At 38.8% G+C, this 16282-nt stretch overlaps 1 protein-coding gene across 1 annotated transcript; it reads left to right on the top strand.

Moving 5' to 3' along the window:
- The first annotated feature begins 4 nt into the window (after nucleotides 1–4).
- Nucleotides 5–15820, top strand: FNDC7 (fibronectin type III domain containing 7). Its single transcript, XM_039555852.1, is given in 12 exon segments — nucleotides 5–1023; nucleotides 1473–1491; nucleotides 4092–4352; nucleotides 4860–5000; nucleotides 5003–5110; nucleotides 6523–6777; nucleotides 7463–7720; nucleotides 8171–8425; nucleotides 9337–9591; nucleotides 10151–10411; nucleotides 11002–11031; nucleotides 11562–15820. Coding segments are annotated over 12 exon segments (1944 nt in total). The 5' UTR covers nucleotides 5–960; the 3' UTR covers nucleotides 11600–15820.
- Nucleotides 15821–16282: the final 462 nt, after the last annotated feature.

The following is a 16282-nucleotide window of genomic DNA, read 5'->3' as shown; positions in this document are numbered from 1 at the left end:
CTGCCGGCCGGGCTCAGCCCCTCAGGAGCCCGGCCCAGCCCGCCGGGAGCCAGGCTTTCTTCGTCTGCCACCATGGGGCCCGAAGTTCCCACTGGGGAAGTGTCTGGTGACGAGGGTTTGCCCCCCGAGAAAGGAGCCTCCTGCTGCTCGTCAGCAGGTGAGCCCGGGACGCCGGGAGCCACTCCCGACCCCCGCGGCGGCCCCTGGCAAGGTGTGGGGAGCAGGGGGGAGCTGGAGACTGCCTGGCCCGTGTGGCTCCGCGAAACCTGCCCTGGTCCCGGGTCCCCTCGGGGGGAAAACCGGGGCTCCCTCACGAAAACGGCCCCCGGGTTTCCGCTGACATGCGTGTAAACCACCAAGGAAAACACCGTCGGGTCACAGAACGACAGCGGCTGTTGACGCCTACAATCGTCTGTCAGAAGTTACAGTTCGAAGACATAAAGTAGTGTTCTCAAAGGGAACCAGCAGCTGGAACAGATACGAAGGAATGCGAGGAAAATTGCTCTTTCCACAAAGCCAGGTATGAGGAAGACTAATTTGCTCGCAGTCCGTATGGCAGTGTGCCATTCAAAGGGGAGTACAACGAGGGCATCATGCCCGACAGAAAAGAAGATCCTTGTAAGTGGGCAAAAATACAATAGACAATGAGCCGAAGAGCAAATTTCATTTGGCTTAGTTATTTTATGAGTCTTGCATAAACCATAGAGAATCTCCATTCTATAACAGAAGGGAAGAAACCCCCACCACCCATGCGGCCAGAAGCCGAGTGTTGTGGTGGCCCCGTGTCACCAGGGTTTGGTGGCCGCTGTCCGGCTGTGGTCCAGCAGGGAGGAGCGGCCAGCCCAGCGCGACCTCCTCTCCCCCGGGGAGTGCGCCTACAGTGACAGCAGCGCTGGGAAGCAGCGCTGGGCATCGGCCTCAGCTCGCCCCCGTGTGCAACTGGAACGAAGCTCTGACAAGATGTGCAGTGCAAAAAGTAAATCATTAGCGTTTATTGGAGTGCTTCTCAGCTGCCTGGAAATGGTGAGTGCAACTTACTTGCTGAAAGCTGTTTCTAGCGACGATACTGTATTCTTCGGAAAAGTAAACTAGAAGTTAGGGTGGAGCAGTATCAGACATCCGCTTCCACGTTGGTATTTAGTTACTATTACAGTTTTGCACTATTTACATAAAAATAAAAGAATATATTAGCACCCAGGGCCTTTCAAAGTGTGTTAACAACTGCAAACAGGATCAATAGGCAGGTTCAGAAGGGAAAATGCAGAAGCAGTACAATCTGCATACCTGTACCAAATCTCATTGGTTGCATACTCTTTCCATGCTTAAAGAATCTGAGCAAATACATCATATCAGTAAAATGTGCTCATAAACATAGTATTTTATGTTGTTGTTACTAACATTCTTAGATTTTTAATTTTCAAAATAAAATATTTCACATTGTGTTTCTAATTTTGTCACATCTTCCTTTTCAGATATTTTCAGCAAACACAGGTAAATCTTCAAAATGGTGTTTTGGTTTTGCCTGCCTATTTTTGAATGGGTCTGAAAAGAACATACTCTTTTCATTTTTAATAAAATATTCTGTAAATTCTAGCAGCTTTATAAACAAAAATTGTTTTTATGTTTGATTCAGGCTTAAAAAGTTACATTGATGTCTTTATAAATTTTAAGTCTCATTTTTAGGAGTCACAGTTCTGTTGGACACTTGCACAAATATTCAGATTTGTGCCTTGATACTAGTGTGAACCAGGGAGAACACTCAGATTAACTAATTCTGCCATTCATTACACAGCTGTGCTACAAATGGGATTCACACTGTCCCATATGTGCACCCAATTAATTCTTGTATATTTTAATAATTAAAAAAACAAACAAAAGAAACATCAAAAGAAAACTCCTCCACACTCCTCAAAACAAAAACAAAAACAAAAAACCCCAACCCAAACAAACCAAAAAGACCAAAATCAAAACCACACCAGAAGAAGCACAATCTCCTATGCACACAGCTACTCAACTAAGCATTGAAGTCTGCTCTTAGTCCCAAGCAAGTCTTGTCAGTCACAGTCAGACACCCTCTTTTGCCCCATTTGTAAAAACGGTCCCAGATATTCTGTCTGACTGTGCCTATGGAACATTTGCAGATGGGTCTTTCACAATCCTTGAGCAAAATACTGCACTATATATTTTTTCAGTTTGTTTTAAAATATTGTCTTTAGTAACGATTCATAAAAATTTCTGTGCAGGAAATCCTTACTCAGGTCTAAGTCTTGCCTAACAGTCAAATAGAGAATATATAGCACATAGATGTTAGCACTTAACTGAGCAGCTCTGTGTAATACTTGCTAAGGTCTCCCAAATCCCACATGAGCTACCTTGCTATGAACAACTTTGCCTCAAGGCATCTACTTCATCCCAAATACTTCTACATTCCTTTTCTTAATTTTAGGTGGGATGTACCTTCATTTTATCTTTTTTTTTTTTTTTCTCTTCTAGTGTTTTGCAGCCTTGCATCATGTGGAATTGCTTTATAAATGCTGAATTTAGCATGCACATCCTGATTTCTGAACGTGAATTACTCGTGGTTAAGAAATAAGTTCTGTGTAGTTAGTTTTGTGTCTGCAGTACACAAGAGCTCTTTCTGAATGGCAGAGCATAACACCAAAGCATTTAGTTACAATATTTGATTTGTCATGTTATTGTACAGCTAAGAATATCTGCTCTGAGCAAGGGGTTAGGTGAGTTTCCATAATCCCTTCCAAACTAGATTATTGTGTGTTGCTTTGATATAGAAATGCCTATGGTTCAGCATCCTATTTCACACTGCTTTGTATAAACATGCACTTCTTCTTTGTATATACTGCTTTGTATATTGCTTTAGTTAGTAACATAGTTAATTGGCTTTAAAGGAGAACCTCTCAGTGTAACCTAGGTTAAATAATGCTATCTTACAGTAGTGATTTCAGGGTACTAGAGTATTTTTATTGAAAGACAAAATTTGGTCTAGAATATCGCAAGACTCTCTGTATTTCATTAATGTTCACTGAAAGTCCATTTAACTTAATTTTTAATCATCCATAGAAAGTGTAGACTATTTGTCCTACATTTTGTCTTTGTGAAATGTTCAAGGCACACAGTGCTCCACGGGGCTGAGTTTCCTAGCTTCAGTATGTCTATCATTATTTCCATTTTAGCTCCAGACATACCTGTTATTGAGCAAGCTTATTCAAAACTTAGCAGCAGTATCACAGTGGAATGGAGAGCGGTACCCGGGGCTACTAATTATATGCTGACTGCACAAGATGAAGATTCCTTCGTTGAAACTATAGTAAAAAATTCTCCAGGCACTGTGACGGGACTGAAACCTGCCACCTTGTACAGAGTCACTATCAGATCTATAAATTCAGGAGGAAAAAGCCAGAGTTCACCTTTCAAAAAAGTAAAAACAGGTGGACTTTCAAAATCTTATTTCAAATTCTGTAATGTTGTTATAATATAAAGCATTCATGCATGTACCAGTCCTGAATTATTATAATCTTGTATTTTAAATTGTATTGATCACATTCTTCTTTCAGTTTTTGAGGACTAGAATTCAGCTATCTGACTTAATGACTAGGACAAGAGTCTGAATTAATGGTTTACTTTATGATGGTACAGTAAGTTAAAAGTTCAGTTGGGAGTTTTACTAGAATTGGTATGAATATATGTATTTTACTTTAACAAATGGCATAACTTGAAGGAATAGAAGAAATGAAGAAAGAACCAAAAGTATTAAATAGTAAGATACTGTGAAACTTAAGAGGAGAGGAAATGCAGTATCTTCTTGGTGATTTTCATTCAACACATGCAGCCCTTCACACTTTCTGTACAACTTCTGTTCATTTCACAAAATGTGCAATACAATAACTGATGCACCAAATCACTTTCCAAATTTATTCTGTCAATCTTGCATTAGTTTATTTTTCTGGTTTTGTTGTTACTGAATTTGTCTCTCAGGGTTAGCGATTGTTGTTTCTGTGTATTCATTTCAAATTTGGTCCTTTCAAACTGTACTACTGAAAAACCAAAAGCTTAATTTTGTTCCTTCTCAACAGTCCTGGCTGCTCTGATTCTGTCTGTTCATTCTCTGAGTTGTGACTCCATTGCAGTGAGCTGGAAAGCTGTGCATATGGCAGCTGGATTCTCTGTGTCACTCATGAGATCAGATGGTTTGGGCAGAATGCTGAAGGAGAACACCACCAATACATCCTTGATATTTACAAATCGAGATCCAGGAACTCTCTATACTATCAAGGCTTATGCCTGTAATGCCAATGGGATGCCTGGAGATGATTTCACGTATAACCAAAGAACAAGTAAGAAATTTTCTTTTATGAAACCAAGTCAGCATTCCAAAAACAACACAGCAACAATATACCAGGAAGTATTTATGTGTATGTGTCATTGTGTTATGTTTTTTCAAAGATACATTGGGTAGATTTTCAGATCATATTATTTTTGCCCCATCTCAAAGTTTATGAAAGCTCAGATGACATAGCTATGTTTAGTGAATATTACTGAGGCAAAGATACCATTTACTGTCACTAAAGTTGTACCTAGGACAGGTCTGGATAAGGGTTACACTAACTTAGACTTTGATTTTGAGGATTTTTCTAATTGTGAGAAGCAAATATTCAAATAAGCAGGGAGTTTCAGCAGTGGGCAACTAGAACTATTTATTTTTAAAAATGTCATTTTAACATGAATGAGGGTAGGGTCTGCACCAGAAAAAAATTCATTTAGTTTGCAAGTTATGAAAAAGATCATGCCTGTAGGCCGTTAATCTAAGTTAAACTTATGTGTTCCAAATTGATATACCACAGGTCCTAAAGCACCGGTGGATGTTAAAGTCGCTTTCTGTAGTGGTGCTTTAAGAGCCGTTGTCTCTTGGATGCCAACAGAAGGAGCTCTAACTTACAGTGTCACAGTCTCCAGTGGACTCCTGAAACTGAGGTGTAACACATCTTCTGCATTGTGCCATCCCTCCAGTGCAGCTCTGAGTATTATGTTTCTGTCACAGCATACAATAATGCTGGATCCAGTAAACCTACTGATGCAGTAAGCTTAAAAACTAGTATGTGTCACTGATTTGTATGTAGCTTGTGGCATTTTAACATATACTTCTTTAATTTCAAATGCAAATGAGTCCATTGCAATTCACAAGTGATTCTCAAGTAGTTAGTTCTGCTTTTGACCTTTGTTCATAAATTATGCCATATACTTTTCTTACTGCAGGGGTAAGAGCCTAAACATTCTTCATATTTCTGTGACAAAAACTTACAATAGTATATATATTGGCCAAACCAGTAAGCCTGGAGTTTCCTCTTACCAGAAGTACATGTTCTAAAGTCAATTTTCTGGGTGTAAAACTAATGTAAGGAATAACAGATCTGTCCTACTGTGTCAGGTCTGTCACAAATTGATTGGAACAAATTTGTGAGGAAATAGCATTAAGGACCGCCTCTGGGCTTAGAATTTTTCTGGGCCAAGTCAAGTTGTTAGTTAGAAAGAAGGTCAACAGAAGCATATTCAGCCAAAATACCACCACTAGACTAAATTAAGAAACCATCAACCATTGCCAGGACAAGAGCTTGCTCAGTTCAGCTACAGCACCAGTTCTATGTCAGAGATTGTTGTTTCCTGACCTGTTAGATGAACTGCCCATGTAATCAAAATCTAAACTATTTCTTTTTATTATATGCTACTTGAGATACACAACATTATTTACTTAGTTATTTGATGCAACGTGCCTTATTTTGACTCTTCACAATAGGGGTTAGGAGATGAATCATGTGAGCAACTCTGCAGTGCATCTAACAGGACGAGAGAGCCTTATGCAAGAGACAACTGTTAAGCTGTGGGCTGTAATCTCAGCCAGCACTGCTTCAGCTAGATCATGTATATTCATTCTAATAGCAGCAAGCTACACTTTATTGAACTAGAAAGAAAGTAAATTCTATTTAAACAAAAGCCATGGAGTCTGCAGTTTAATGTGGCATTTTAGGATGCCAACAGGAAGGAAACCTAAGCAAACTCAGATACAGCCAGTAAGTTTTATACAAAAATATAAAGGGTTTTCACATATAGTGGCTTTAGGATGCCAACTGCTATTCATGCTAGTATTCCAATTATCATCCAGACCTACTGTTTGTGAGCACACACTGTGCCAGTTCCTTTTGAAGTAGTGCCTGGTGTCACTGGTTTTGTTTAGAGGGCTCCTTAAGCAGATGTTTCTGTAAAACATGATGGTAGCATCTATTTTGTTCTGTAAAAATCATACCCACTTGTCATCTAAATGTAAGTAGCAACCTCTGTAAAGGCAGCTAAGTTGCTGTTTTCTTGATCAAGACAGAGCAACTCTTCAAGCTTAGTGGAATAATTCTGTATATCCCTGATTTTCCTTTATTCCCCAGGAGTATAACTTCACGAAAGAAAAAAAGATTTGATATTGAGACTATTTTTCTTTTTAAATGTTTTTTTTTCCAGTTCCTTGTGCACCAGTAAACATATCAATTGAGGAGGATGAACCTGGACACTTGCTGGTAGCGTGGTCCAGCGTCAGTTTTGGTCATTATTATGTGGTTTTTGTGAAGAGTGATGATGGCTTGGAAATGCAGTGCAACACATCATATACTCAATGCCATTTCCAGTCGGACTGTGGCTTCACTTATTTCATTAGCGTCTTTGCATATAACAAGGCAGGGCAGAGCCCTTTAGGTGATATATTCAATTACACTACTGGTAAGTAGCCATGTATTCCTGCAAATTCATTTGGATCCTTTAACTGTGTTTATGGTAGAGCTGTTTGGACATTTTTATGGGAAGATAATGACTTAAACTTCTATTTTTATTCAGGTTTTAGGCATAACACACGAAGGCTGGGAGAGAAAAAGAAACAGTTCACATTGCAATTAAACTTAAGTTGCATAGTCAAGTGCAACAACATGCATACAAACTTGAAAACAGTTTAACGATTAACAATCATCAGGCAAGGACATGAATAATACACAGCCCTGGGAAAACATTTGAACTCTAGTCCTGTCTGGGGTTTTTTTTTTAAGTTTTACCTCAGGAAGGATGTACCAAAGTCTTAAACTTCCTCATGGGAGTTTTCATGCTTGGAAAATGAAAAAAAATAGTAAGTTCAATGGGAAATTGAGAAGAACATTGTTAGGGTTATATAACCTCTAGAGCTTTAAAATTTTAAATCAAGGATATACATAATTCCTGTGCCTGACCTAAACACTAGTATGTCCTCTATCGATTTGGAAGGAGCAGAAAGCTGGGATTCATTAGACTGTTTGCACAGTACTTAGGTCACCTTTGGAGAAGACACGAAGCACATAGATAAACGAAGCAAGGCTCGTTATTTGCGTCAGTTTTCCACGCCCATTCGAGTTTCCCTTTCTGCCTTTTCTGTTCCCAGCTCCTTGTTGCCCCAGTGAGTTCAGGGCCGTGTTCATGTCAAGCGACACCGTGCGGGTCACCTGGGCTCCTGTGCGAGGCGCTGACCTGTACGAGACCAGAGCAGCCGGCGGGAGCGGTGTGGTGCTCTGCAAGGACACGGCCACGGCCTGCACCCTGTCGGCTCTGCAGTGCAACACTCCCTACAACATCACCGTGTACTCCGTCAGCGAGGCCCGGGGCAGCAACACCTCGTGTGCGCCGCAGTACGTGGCAACAGGTAGTGTAATCACTCATTTTCCTTGAGCTGAAGAACTCATTATTAGTTATTATAGTGATTCGTGGATGGGAAACATTACTGGAGTGCTAAGTTACTGTTTAACTGTTTTACTAAGTTTACTGGTAAAAATTTTAAAAAACCAAAAACCCAACAACTCCAAAACTGAAAGTCTTTAAAAATACACTACAAGAAGGGAATTTATATCGAATTTGTATTGAAAGCTTCTGATAGCTCCAGTATTTTGAAAATCAGAATTACAATTTATACACAAAATCTTTAGGTTGTCTGTTCCGTCATAATTTCTAATTTCTCACCAGGAGTAAAGCATGTAAGTATCATATACTTTTCCAAAGTAATTTGTCAATTCTAACTGGAATTTAATTTTCATGTGTAACTTATATAGTATGCATAAACAATCTCTTTAAATACTATTAATATGAAATATTTCAGCTCCCTGCAGTCCTGAAATTAAAAATATCTCAAAGGAGGGTCTATCTGTAATCAGTGTGCTATGGCAATCTAACGGTGAAGAAGCTACATATGTTGTCACTGCCAGAGGAGAGGCTGGACTTTGGCATTGCACAAGCACCGGGAATTCCTGCACCCTAATGGATCTTCCCTGTGGATCTGCTTTCTCTGTTAGTGCTGTAGCAAGATCACCAGCAGGACAGAGCTTACCAAGCTACAGTGTCCCTTTAGAGACAGGTATGTGGGAATTGTATATAGTTCAACATACTTAGCAGCATAATATTAAAATAGTTCTATGACTCCATGGTTTTGGCTTTTTAAAATTTACAATATGTGCACATTGTACTGTGTATTGCTGGATGTCCTTTTCATAAACCTGTCTGTATCTTTGTGTGTGTGACAAGGAAGGATCACTTGGCAGCTGCCTCAGACTGAGAGGCCTTAGTGCAACCAGTTATCTTCTGGCAGAGCTAACTAAAATGTAATAACATAAGCCACTAATGTAATGCGTAACTTCCTTGTCAGCATTTTGATATTTAGTATTACCAGGAGAGGCAATGAGGTAATGTCCATGTCAACAAATAAGCAGTGTAAAGAACAGATTAAAACACATCCTATCCACCATTCCTGCTATTAATTTGCTAACAGGATTTTGTCCTCGACCACCTACCCAGACAATCCCCAGGCCCAGTACAGAGATTAATATACACTAGGGTCTATTTTTAACAGGCAGTTTGGCTGCAGTTATTCTACATTGTAGAGGAAGAGACTTTGAGCAGAGACAGAGCTGGACTGAGATATATGACTTGAGGGGTAGACATGGACCCTGCTTAATTAAACTACAGATGTACTCTGATATTCTGATGAAAAATCATAGTGATTTTTAGAATCTTGGTGAACAATCATGTCATTCCAGGGTTATAACCCACAGTTAGAGACAAACTGATCTTATCCTGACATTCTGTTTATTAGAGGCTTGCCAAGCAGAGTCAACTATTTTTCAGCACGCTGGTGTTTGCCTGAGAAGTATGCACTTTGTCATTCCTTTGCTCTTGATCATGTACTAGTCTACCTGCAACCCCCCGAAATACCTTCCATTTTCCAGGTACGAAACAGAATTCACTTCTCTAGTTTTTGTTCTCTTTCAGCTCCTTGTTGCCCTAATGACCTGATACTTACTCAAGTGACACAGTCAGTAACCAATATCAGCTGGTCTGTTGGGATGGGTGCATAGACATATGTAGTAACACTGGAGTCTCCAAAAGGACAGGCAAAGTGTCACACTCTTCAGAACTACTGTCTCCTGGGATGTATCACATGTGGAACCAACTACACAGTATCTCTGAGAGCCATTAGTGAGACGGGTTTGACATCCGGCTGCACCTATCAGGGATATTCTTCTAGTAAGCAAATTGTAAATGCAATTGGGAAGAAAAACACTCAATATACAACATACTTTGTGTGGTGTTCCTCTCATAAAAATAGCACAGCTGAAATTCAACACACAGCTAATAAACCTGCAGTTCCCTCTTAAAATAAATGCACTTTGGATTATTTTCATATAATTAAGACCTGTCCTTATGACAGCCATCAGTTGGCCCTATAAAGAAGTTCTAATAATATTGCTCCAGAAACAGTTTTTAAATTTAAATTATGCTATGCCATAATTCAATTTTACAGACCTCAAAAGGATTCTGGGCATTCTAAGGTAGGCCTTGTGCCAGGTAAGAGCAACAATATTCCAACATGTAAAAACAATAGCTGAATTAAGTCCAGCTCTATAATTTGACTCTAATAAAACTTTTTTTCCCTAGTTCAATAATTATTTTGGCTTTACATGAAATGATAATTTCTCATTGAAATGCTGGTAATCACAGTAATCTGGTTTAAAGTGCACTCTAGAAATTTATAATACACTGTGAGTTCACAAAATTTGCTTATTAATGTTTCTTACTTTCTTAGGTGCTTGCTGCCCTTTCGGGGTGAAGCTCTACAGACTCAGCAACAATAGCATCAGGGTGTTCTGGCAAGCTTCTGATGAAACAATAAACTACAACGCTGATTTACGTGGCTCAAAGGGCAATTTCAGCTGTACCCCCAGCTCGGGTCTGAGTCACTGTGATATCACTGAGATCCCTTGTGGGGATGTCTACACTGTGGTGGTAGCTCCAGTGACTGACAAGAAGCCAAAGCTCACATTTTGTCCTAAAAAAGTATATTCAGGTAAAATTTTCTTTGAGCGGGCTTTTTTTTTTTTTTTTGTCCATGCATGCTAGATGGCTAAAATGCAATCCAAGGTTATGCAGGTAAAGGTGGCATGGAATAGAGCTTTTCTGCTCTGGCGTTGACTGCAGAGTAAACTTTATGGGTGCAGTCCTGCAATATCTGTGGTGGGAACTTCACAGCAGCATTTTGGGTCTGGGCACACTTACCTAAACAGGTGCCTCTTAACTGGATCACCCATATCCTGGTGAATATAGAGAAGTTAACTTTCACTTGGGAGGTTAGGAGTGGTTAGAGTGTAGAAGCAAATAAATGAGCACTTTTTGTTTTATGGATTTTTTTTTAAAAAGAAACAAATCAATATTTTCAATTAATCACTCCTAAGCACATTTTTAAAGTAAAAATTGTTTAAAGGGGAGGAAATTACTTAGGGATTCCTTTCCCAGGGCACAGATTTAATCCATTATAAAACTACTGCTATCTGATGGTATTGCATAGTTGTATAGATGGACTACATACTACAGACTATAGTGTTTTCCAGCTTACAACCTGACACCTAACATTTGTACTACTGTTTCATGTCATTTCAGTCACCTGTTCTGGAAGCTCTGTTGGAATGGGTAAGAGCAGTACATTCAGTAAAAATTACTGAAGTTTATAAAATATTTTTGCATCATGTAACTTCAAATAAGATGCATATAGCGTATAAATTTGATAGTCAAGGCTTCTGGTAGTGTTATGCAGGTTTGTCTCACCCCCTCCCCCCATCTTATAATGTATGATTTTAAAAAAACTATATTGTGGCCTGCATACTATCATGCATGGTCACAACACTTATTCATCTGATAGCACATAATAAAAGGCAGGTTTATCTTTTACAGCCTCGCCATATCCCATTACAAATGAAGCTAGGTGGCACTTCTGCTATTTTCAAAAAGGAAAAAAAAAAAAGCAAAAAAAAAAAAAAAGAGTGCCTTACCTCAATCTATTCCACCTTATTTCTTCTGGGGTTTCAACAGGATAGTCTTGTGCTATATTTGCCTATGCAAACTGCTAGAAACAACTTCAAAAGCAGCCACTGAAACAAAAATTTCTCAAGACAGTTGCTTTTCATTAATGGAACAGTCTTAATTTCCAAATTCTTTTACAGTGATTTATAGAGGAAAGAGCAATGCAAAACACATCTAGATGAAAATTCTGGTTCAGATAAGAAGGTGAGTTATAAGAATGGCAATTCATATTAGAATGTATGAATCAAACTTTTCCTGTTGATTAAATCTTTGGGATTGGAGGGTTATGCTTCACCAGACCTGTATATCATAAGCATAAGCGGTTTGTTAAAATCCATCATATTTACCTCTGAAATCTCGTCTGCTCCTACTATCACTACTGATCTGTCCTTTTCTCCATTTGTAACAACCTTCTTTCCCTTCATTAAGCCTTCACTTCACTATGCTATAGTTCCCCAGAAACGCCCTTAAAATCCAATTAAAATATTCTTCAGCACTCATTTACCTTCTCCCGGTGTTCTAGACTATTTTCTGCTCCTATCTCAGACAGATGGCAAGAAAGCACTGCTGATTTTTTCCCCTCTAAGGCTGATCTCCTTTTTGCTGCTGCTCACCTACTGCTATCCTGGATGTTAAGGTTGTTCAGAGCACCATTCTCCCTAAATGTTCTTTTCAGTCTTTTCTCTCCTGAAGCTGGAAAGACGCATCTGTTCTTAACTGCAACATTCACAGCTGCTTGAGGACTGGAAGGAGGGAAGTTGAACACCTAGCCATATGTGAGACCTAATCCAGGCAGGACCTTCTCTCATACTCCACAGTGGTTACTTTCTCAGTTGACTTCGAAAGCAAAGTTTAAGGTCAATGGTTCTACAAACACATGTGTATTCTAACACAGCCTTCAGAAGTTGATGTGTATAAAGGTATCCAAAGACAACAGGGTTTTTAACACTATCTTCAGTTTATAAAAACAGACACTATCCATTCTGGAAATTGCCTTTCTTCAGAGAACACACTAGGTATTAGGTATCTCAGCCAATGCTTCTGATCACTTGCACAAAATCTCACGGGAATCTCACGCTTCAGTAAATTGCTTGTAGATGGCTCAAGAATTATATGCTGCTTCTTGGAAAATGATCTGCATTTAGTCACAATCTAAGAAGTCTTTCTTTAGGAAACATTTAAAACTGCCCTGCATTAGTTAATAAAAGTTGGTTTTATTTCTCACTGAATAAAAAATTAAACTGCTTTCTTCCTTGAGGGTTCTATTTAAAGATTTCTTCTTTGCAGACATCATTGCCAAACACTGTCACTACCGTGTGTTTAACTGGGTTTTCAGAGATCTAAAGTAATTGGTTTCTTTTGCAACCAAATTCAAGCCTCAAACTACTTTTTTTGACCTCAGCAATTCTGCTAATTCCATGCTCTAACAGTAACTCTAAAGTACTTTAAGCCACTCTAAACTGTTGGTGTATGTTCTCTTAATTCTCCCTGGCATACAGGCCTTAACATCTCAATTACACACTACAAACATCACGATGCTGTAGTACTTTTTGAATCAGCTCCTCTCACTTTTGCCACTGAAAAGAAGTGTAACTGTATCAGAATGTATTATTTACATGTCTGTTGGGGGGAAAAAAAAAGGCAAAAAGCTGAAGAGGAGTCACGATTTCAAGAAAAAACACATTGATTCAGCTCTAAAAATGTGGGTAGCAGATGTACACAATTAGCAAAACAGGGAGGAAAAGAAAAGCAATGAAACAGAGCCAGATACACACCACCTACTGTGGCAGTGTGTAAGTCGGAAGCGTTGTTACTCAGGCATTAGACATTGTCTAATAAAATTGTCTCATACTTAACACTGCTGATATGTGAAACAGCACTGGCATTCAGTGAGCTGATTAAAACATTTGGTCAGGATTGGTTGCAGGTTCTCTCCAGACTGAGGTAAATACACTTTTATGGGTCATGCTGACTTCAGATCACAGGATAGGACAATTAGATGTAGTGTTTTTATAGATGCTGTTTCTATCCTATTTATTTATATGAAGCAAAAAACCCCCAAGCAATAAAATTCTCAACCAACCAATGAAACAAAAATCCTACCAAAAAACTCCAAGCAACCCAATCCCACAAACCTCTTGAAAGAAGACTTGAGAACCAAGAAAATTCCTGTTGAAGATGTGAAAGGCGGCAGCACATCGATACGCTAAAATGCATGTTTTCAGAGCAGTATCTCTGAAATCACTTGTACAGGTTATTTCACAGTAGATGCCTTCATTAATGCTTACTTAAAAAAATTAAATTCAATGTGTAATAGTAAAGATGTATTAGTTGAAATTACACAAATATGAACACTTGCAAAAATAAAAAGTATATTATTCAAAATACACATTATTTTTAATTGTATCTGACACAGAAGTAATAGCTCAAAACTTAGGTTGTTTTCAATCCACTGAAGGAACTGGAAAAATCTACCCTTCAGCTGATTTCAGATTTGACCCAAATTTACTGAGATTTAAAAAGTGTTCTACCACATCTAACTATTGCTGGTGAAGAGTAAAAAGGAGATACAATGACATCATTGCAAAACATCGAGAGGCATTTAAATGCTGTTTTACCCTGCTTGATAGCTGGTGGCCATCCATACGTAAAGCTACATTCGCGCTTCAGAGTGGGGGAAAAGGCTCAAACATCTACTACAGCCAGCAGAATTCATCAAATTTCTTCAGGTTCCCCCAAAGAGGAGAGCTCGTATACTGTAGGAGGCTATAAATATTACTATTCCAGTACTTAGTGTTGGAGCCACAGGAAATTTCGAAGACAGATGAGGCTTCACAAGGTAACTATCCCAGCTAGGCTATTATGGACATGCGGCATACTATGGAAATTTTGGGTTCATAGTGCTTCAGTCATGGTCATTTTACCCTGAGAACTGAAGAGTGAGTGCACACTGTGGGACAACAGCTCTGCAACCAGAGCTCCTCCAACTACAATTGGCAGAAATTTTCTTCTAACGCCCCCAAGATGAATGTCCAGCGCAGCTGTACCGCACTGTAGCAACCACATCGGAGTGGGCAGCACTAGCACCTCCACTAGCTTACCCCTGCTCATCAGAGCTGCTTTCACAGCCCTGCACAGTACCTCCTGGCTTTAAGGAAGGGCACATAAAATAAAATGGCATCAGAAAGACAAAATGGAATTAAGAGTCCCTGGATACAAACCAAAGAGCTGTATGACAGTAAATCCCAAGGATAATGTCAGACGGGTGTCTTGGTTCAAGTAATTTTCATGGGTCTTGGTTGGCAGTGAATATTGTGCTGTCCATTACACTCAAGTACTAATATCAATCATGTTAAATCCAAAGGTCAAAAGGACTGCTTGTTGGAAAATAAAAGCACAGTCCTCAAATTACTGCACTTGTAAAGAGATACGGACACAGGCCAGTCTTTGCACAAGCTGTATCAATATGTTCACCATCTTTGTTGTAGCGAGACAGTGCTTCTCCACTTTCAGGTCAAAGATTGTCTCTCAAATACCTGTATTTTTTCCTGCAAATAAACCATTCTTTCACTGTATTGCCCAACAGTGGCAGAAGAGGAGGAGGAGCCCTGAAGGAACAACTGGAAATCAGTAATCTGTTTTCCCTGACAAAACACTGGTTTTGCAGCCTCTCTGCCCAAGAACATACTGAAGGTTAAAAACAAGGCCAAAAGAAACCCTCTAGACACAAACAAGATAAATTAAAAGTTGTCCTCACTGTTTGGACAGAATCCATGCAATCCCTTGGCAGACTGCAGAGACAGTTCTAGTAATCTACTAGACAAGGTATTTCTTTTTTTCTTCAATATTAAATGAAAGCTCAGTATTTCAGTTTAACGCTGCAAGTGAATGAATTTGTTGAAGCTTAAGTTTTGTTTCAAGCTGATTTAAAATCAGGTAACACAAATATAAACAGACAATACTGTAACAACCTCAGTAGCAAAAAATTTTGATTAATAAGGATCGTGGTGATAAAGGGAAGACTGTAACAGCTCAGAAAACAGGAAGAGCAGGGAGGAAGAAAAAAGTTTGCTTCTTGGAATACTGTGGAATGAAGTATATTGTTAGAAGTCAGAACACTGATTCTCTTCGATGTTTAAAATGAAATATGCCTAGATGACCTGCATCACACAGAAACAAAAAAGACACAAATATTTTATTTCTACCTCCAGGTCACTTCACGATTAAGTCCCACTTCATGTTCTTCCTATTTTGGGGCTGCTGCATTTCTTTTGTTTCCTACATCGTCATTGTAAGTTACTTATTACATAAAATCCCTTATTTGTACAAAGCGTCACTTTATCTGAAAATAAAACATGGAAGAACTAAAGCACTCTTTAACTGGCAATGAACGTGCAGGCAAAAGCTGACAATACAAAGGAATTAATTGAGAGTTTATTCCAGATGGTTCTCCTCACTTAGTATACAAGTCATCAGAATAATCTATCAAATAGACTTGGACTTTAAAGATACGATCTTTTTCTATAATGCATTTTGGTTTTTGCTTCTAACAACCTGTTTAAAAAAAAAAATCTGCCAGATGAAATGTTCAGCACAAACTGTGATCTTTACTATTGGTAGAAAATATGAATTAAAAAAGGATGCTATCAGTTAATTCTTATTTTAAATGTTTACACTTATAAAAATGCTTTGGAAGCTTGAAACTTAAATCCTTTGTAATATTTTTCTTCTTCCTACCTCCCTCTTCCCATCTTAAATGCCTTTATTAGCCCAGGATTATCATAAAGGACAGTGTGCAGCTGCTGATTAAAAACATTAAAGGACCACAAATGGATAAACTGTGTTTTTTAAAAAAAAAAAA

The sequence above is a fragment of the Corvus cornix genome, chromosome 8 (assembly GCF_000738735.6).
Source record: "Corvus cornix cornix isolate S_Up_H32 chromosome 8, ASM73873v5, whole genome shotgun sequence".
Classification (NCBI taxonomy): Eukaryota; Metazoa; Chordata; class Aves; order Passeriformes; family Corvidae; genus Corvus; species Corvus cornix.
The sequence above is the reverse complement of the archived record's forward strand: the minus strand, read 5'-3'. Positions and strand labels throughout refer to the sequence as shown.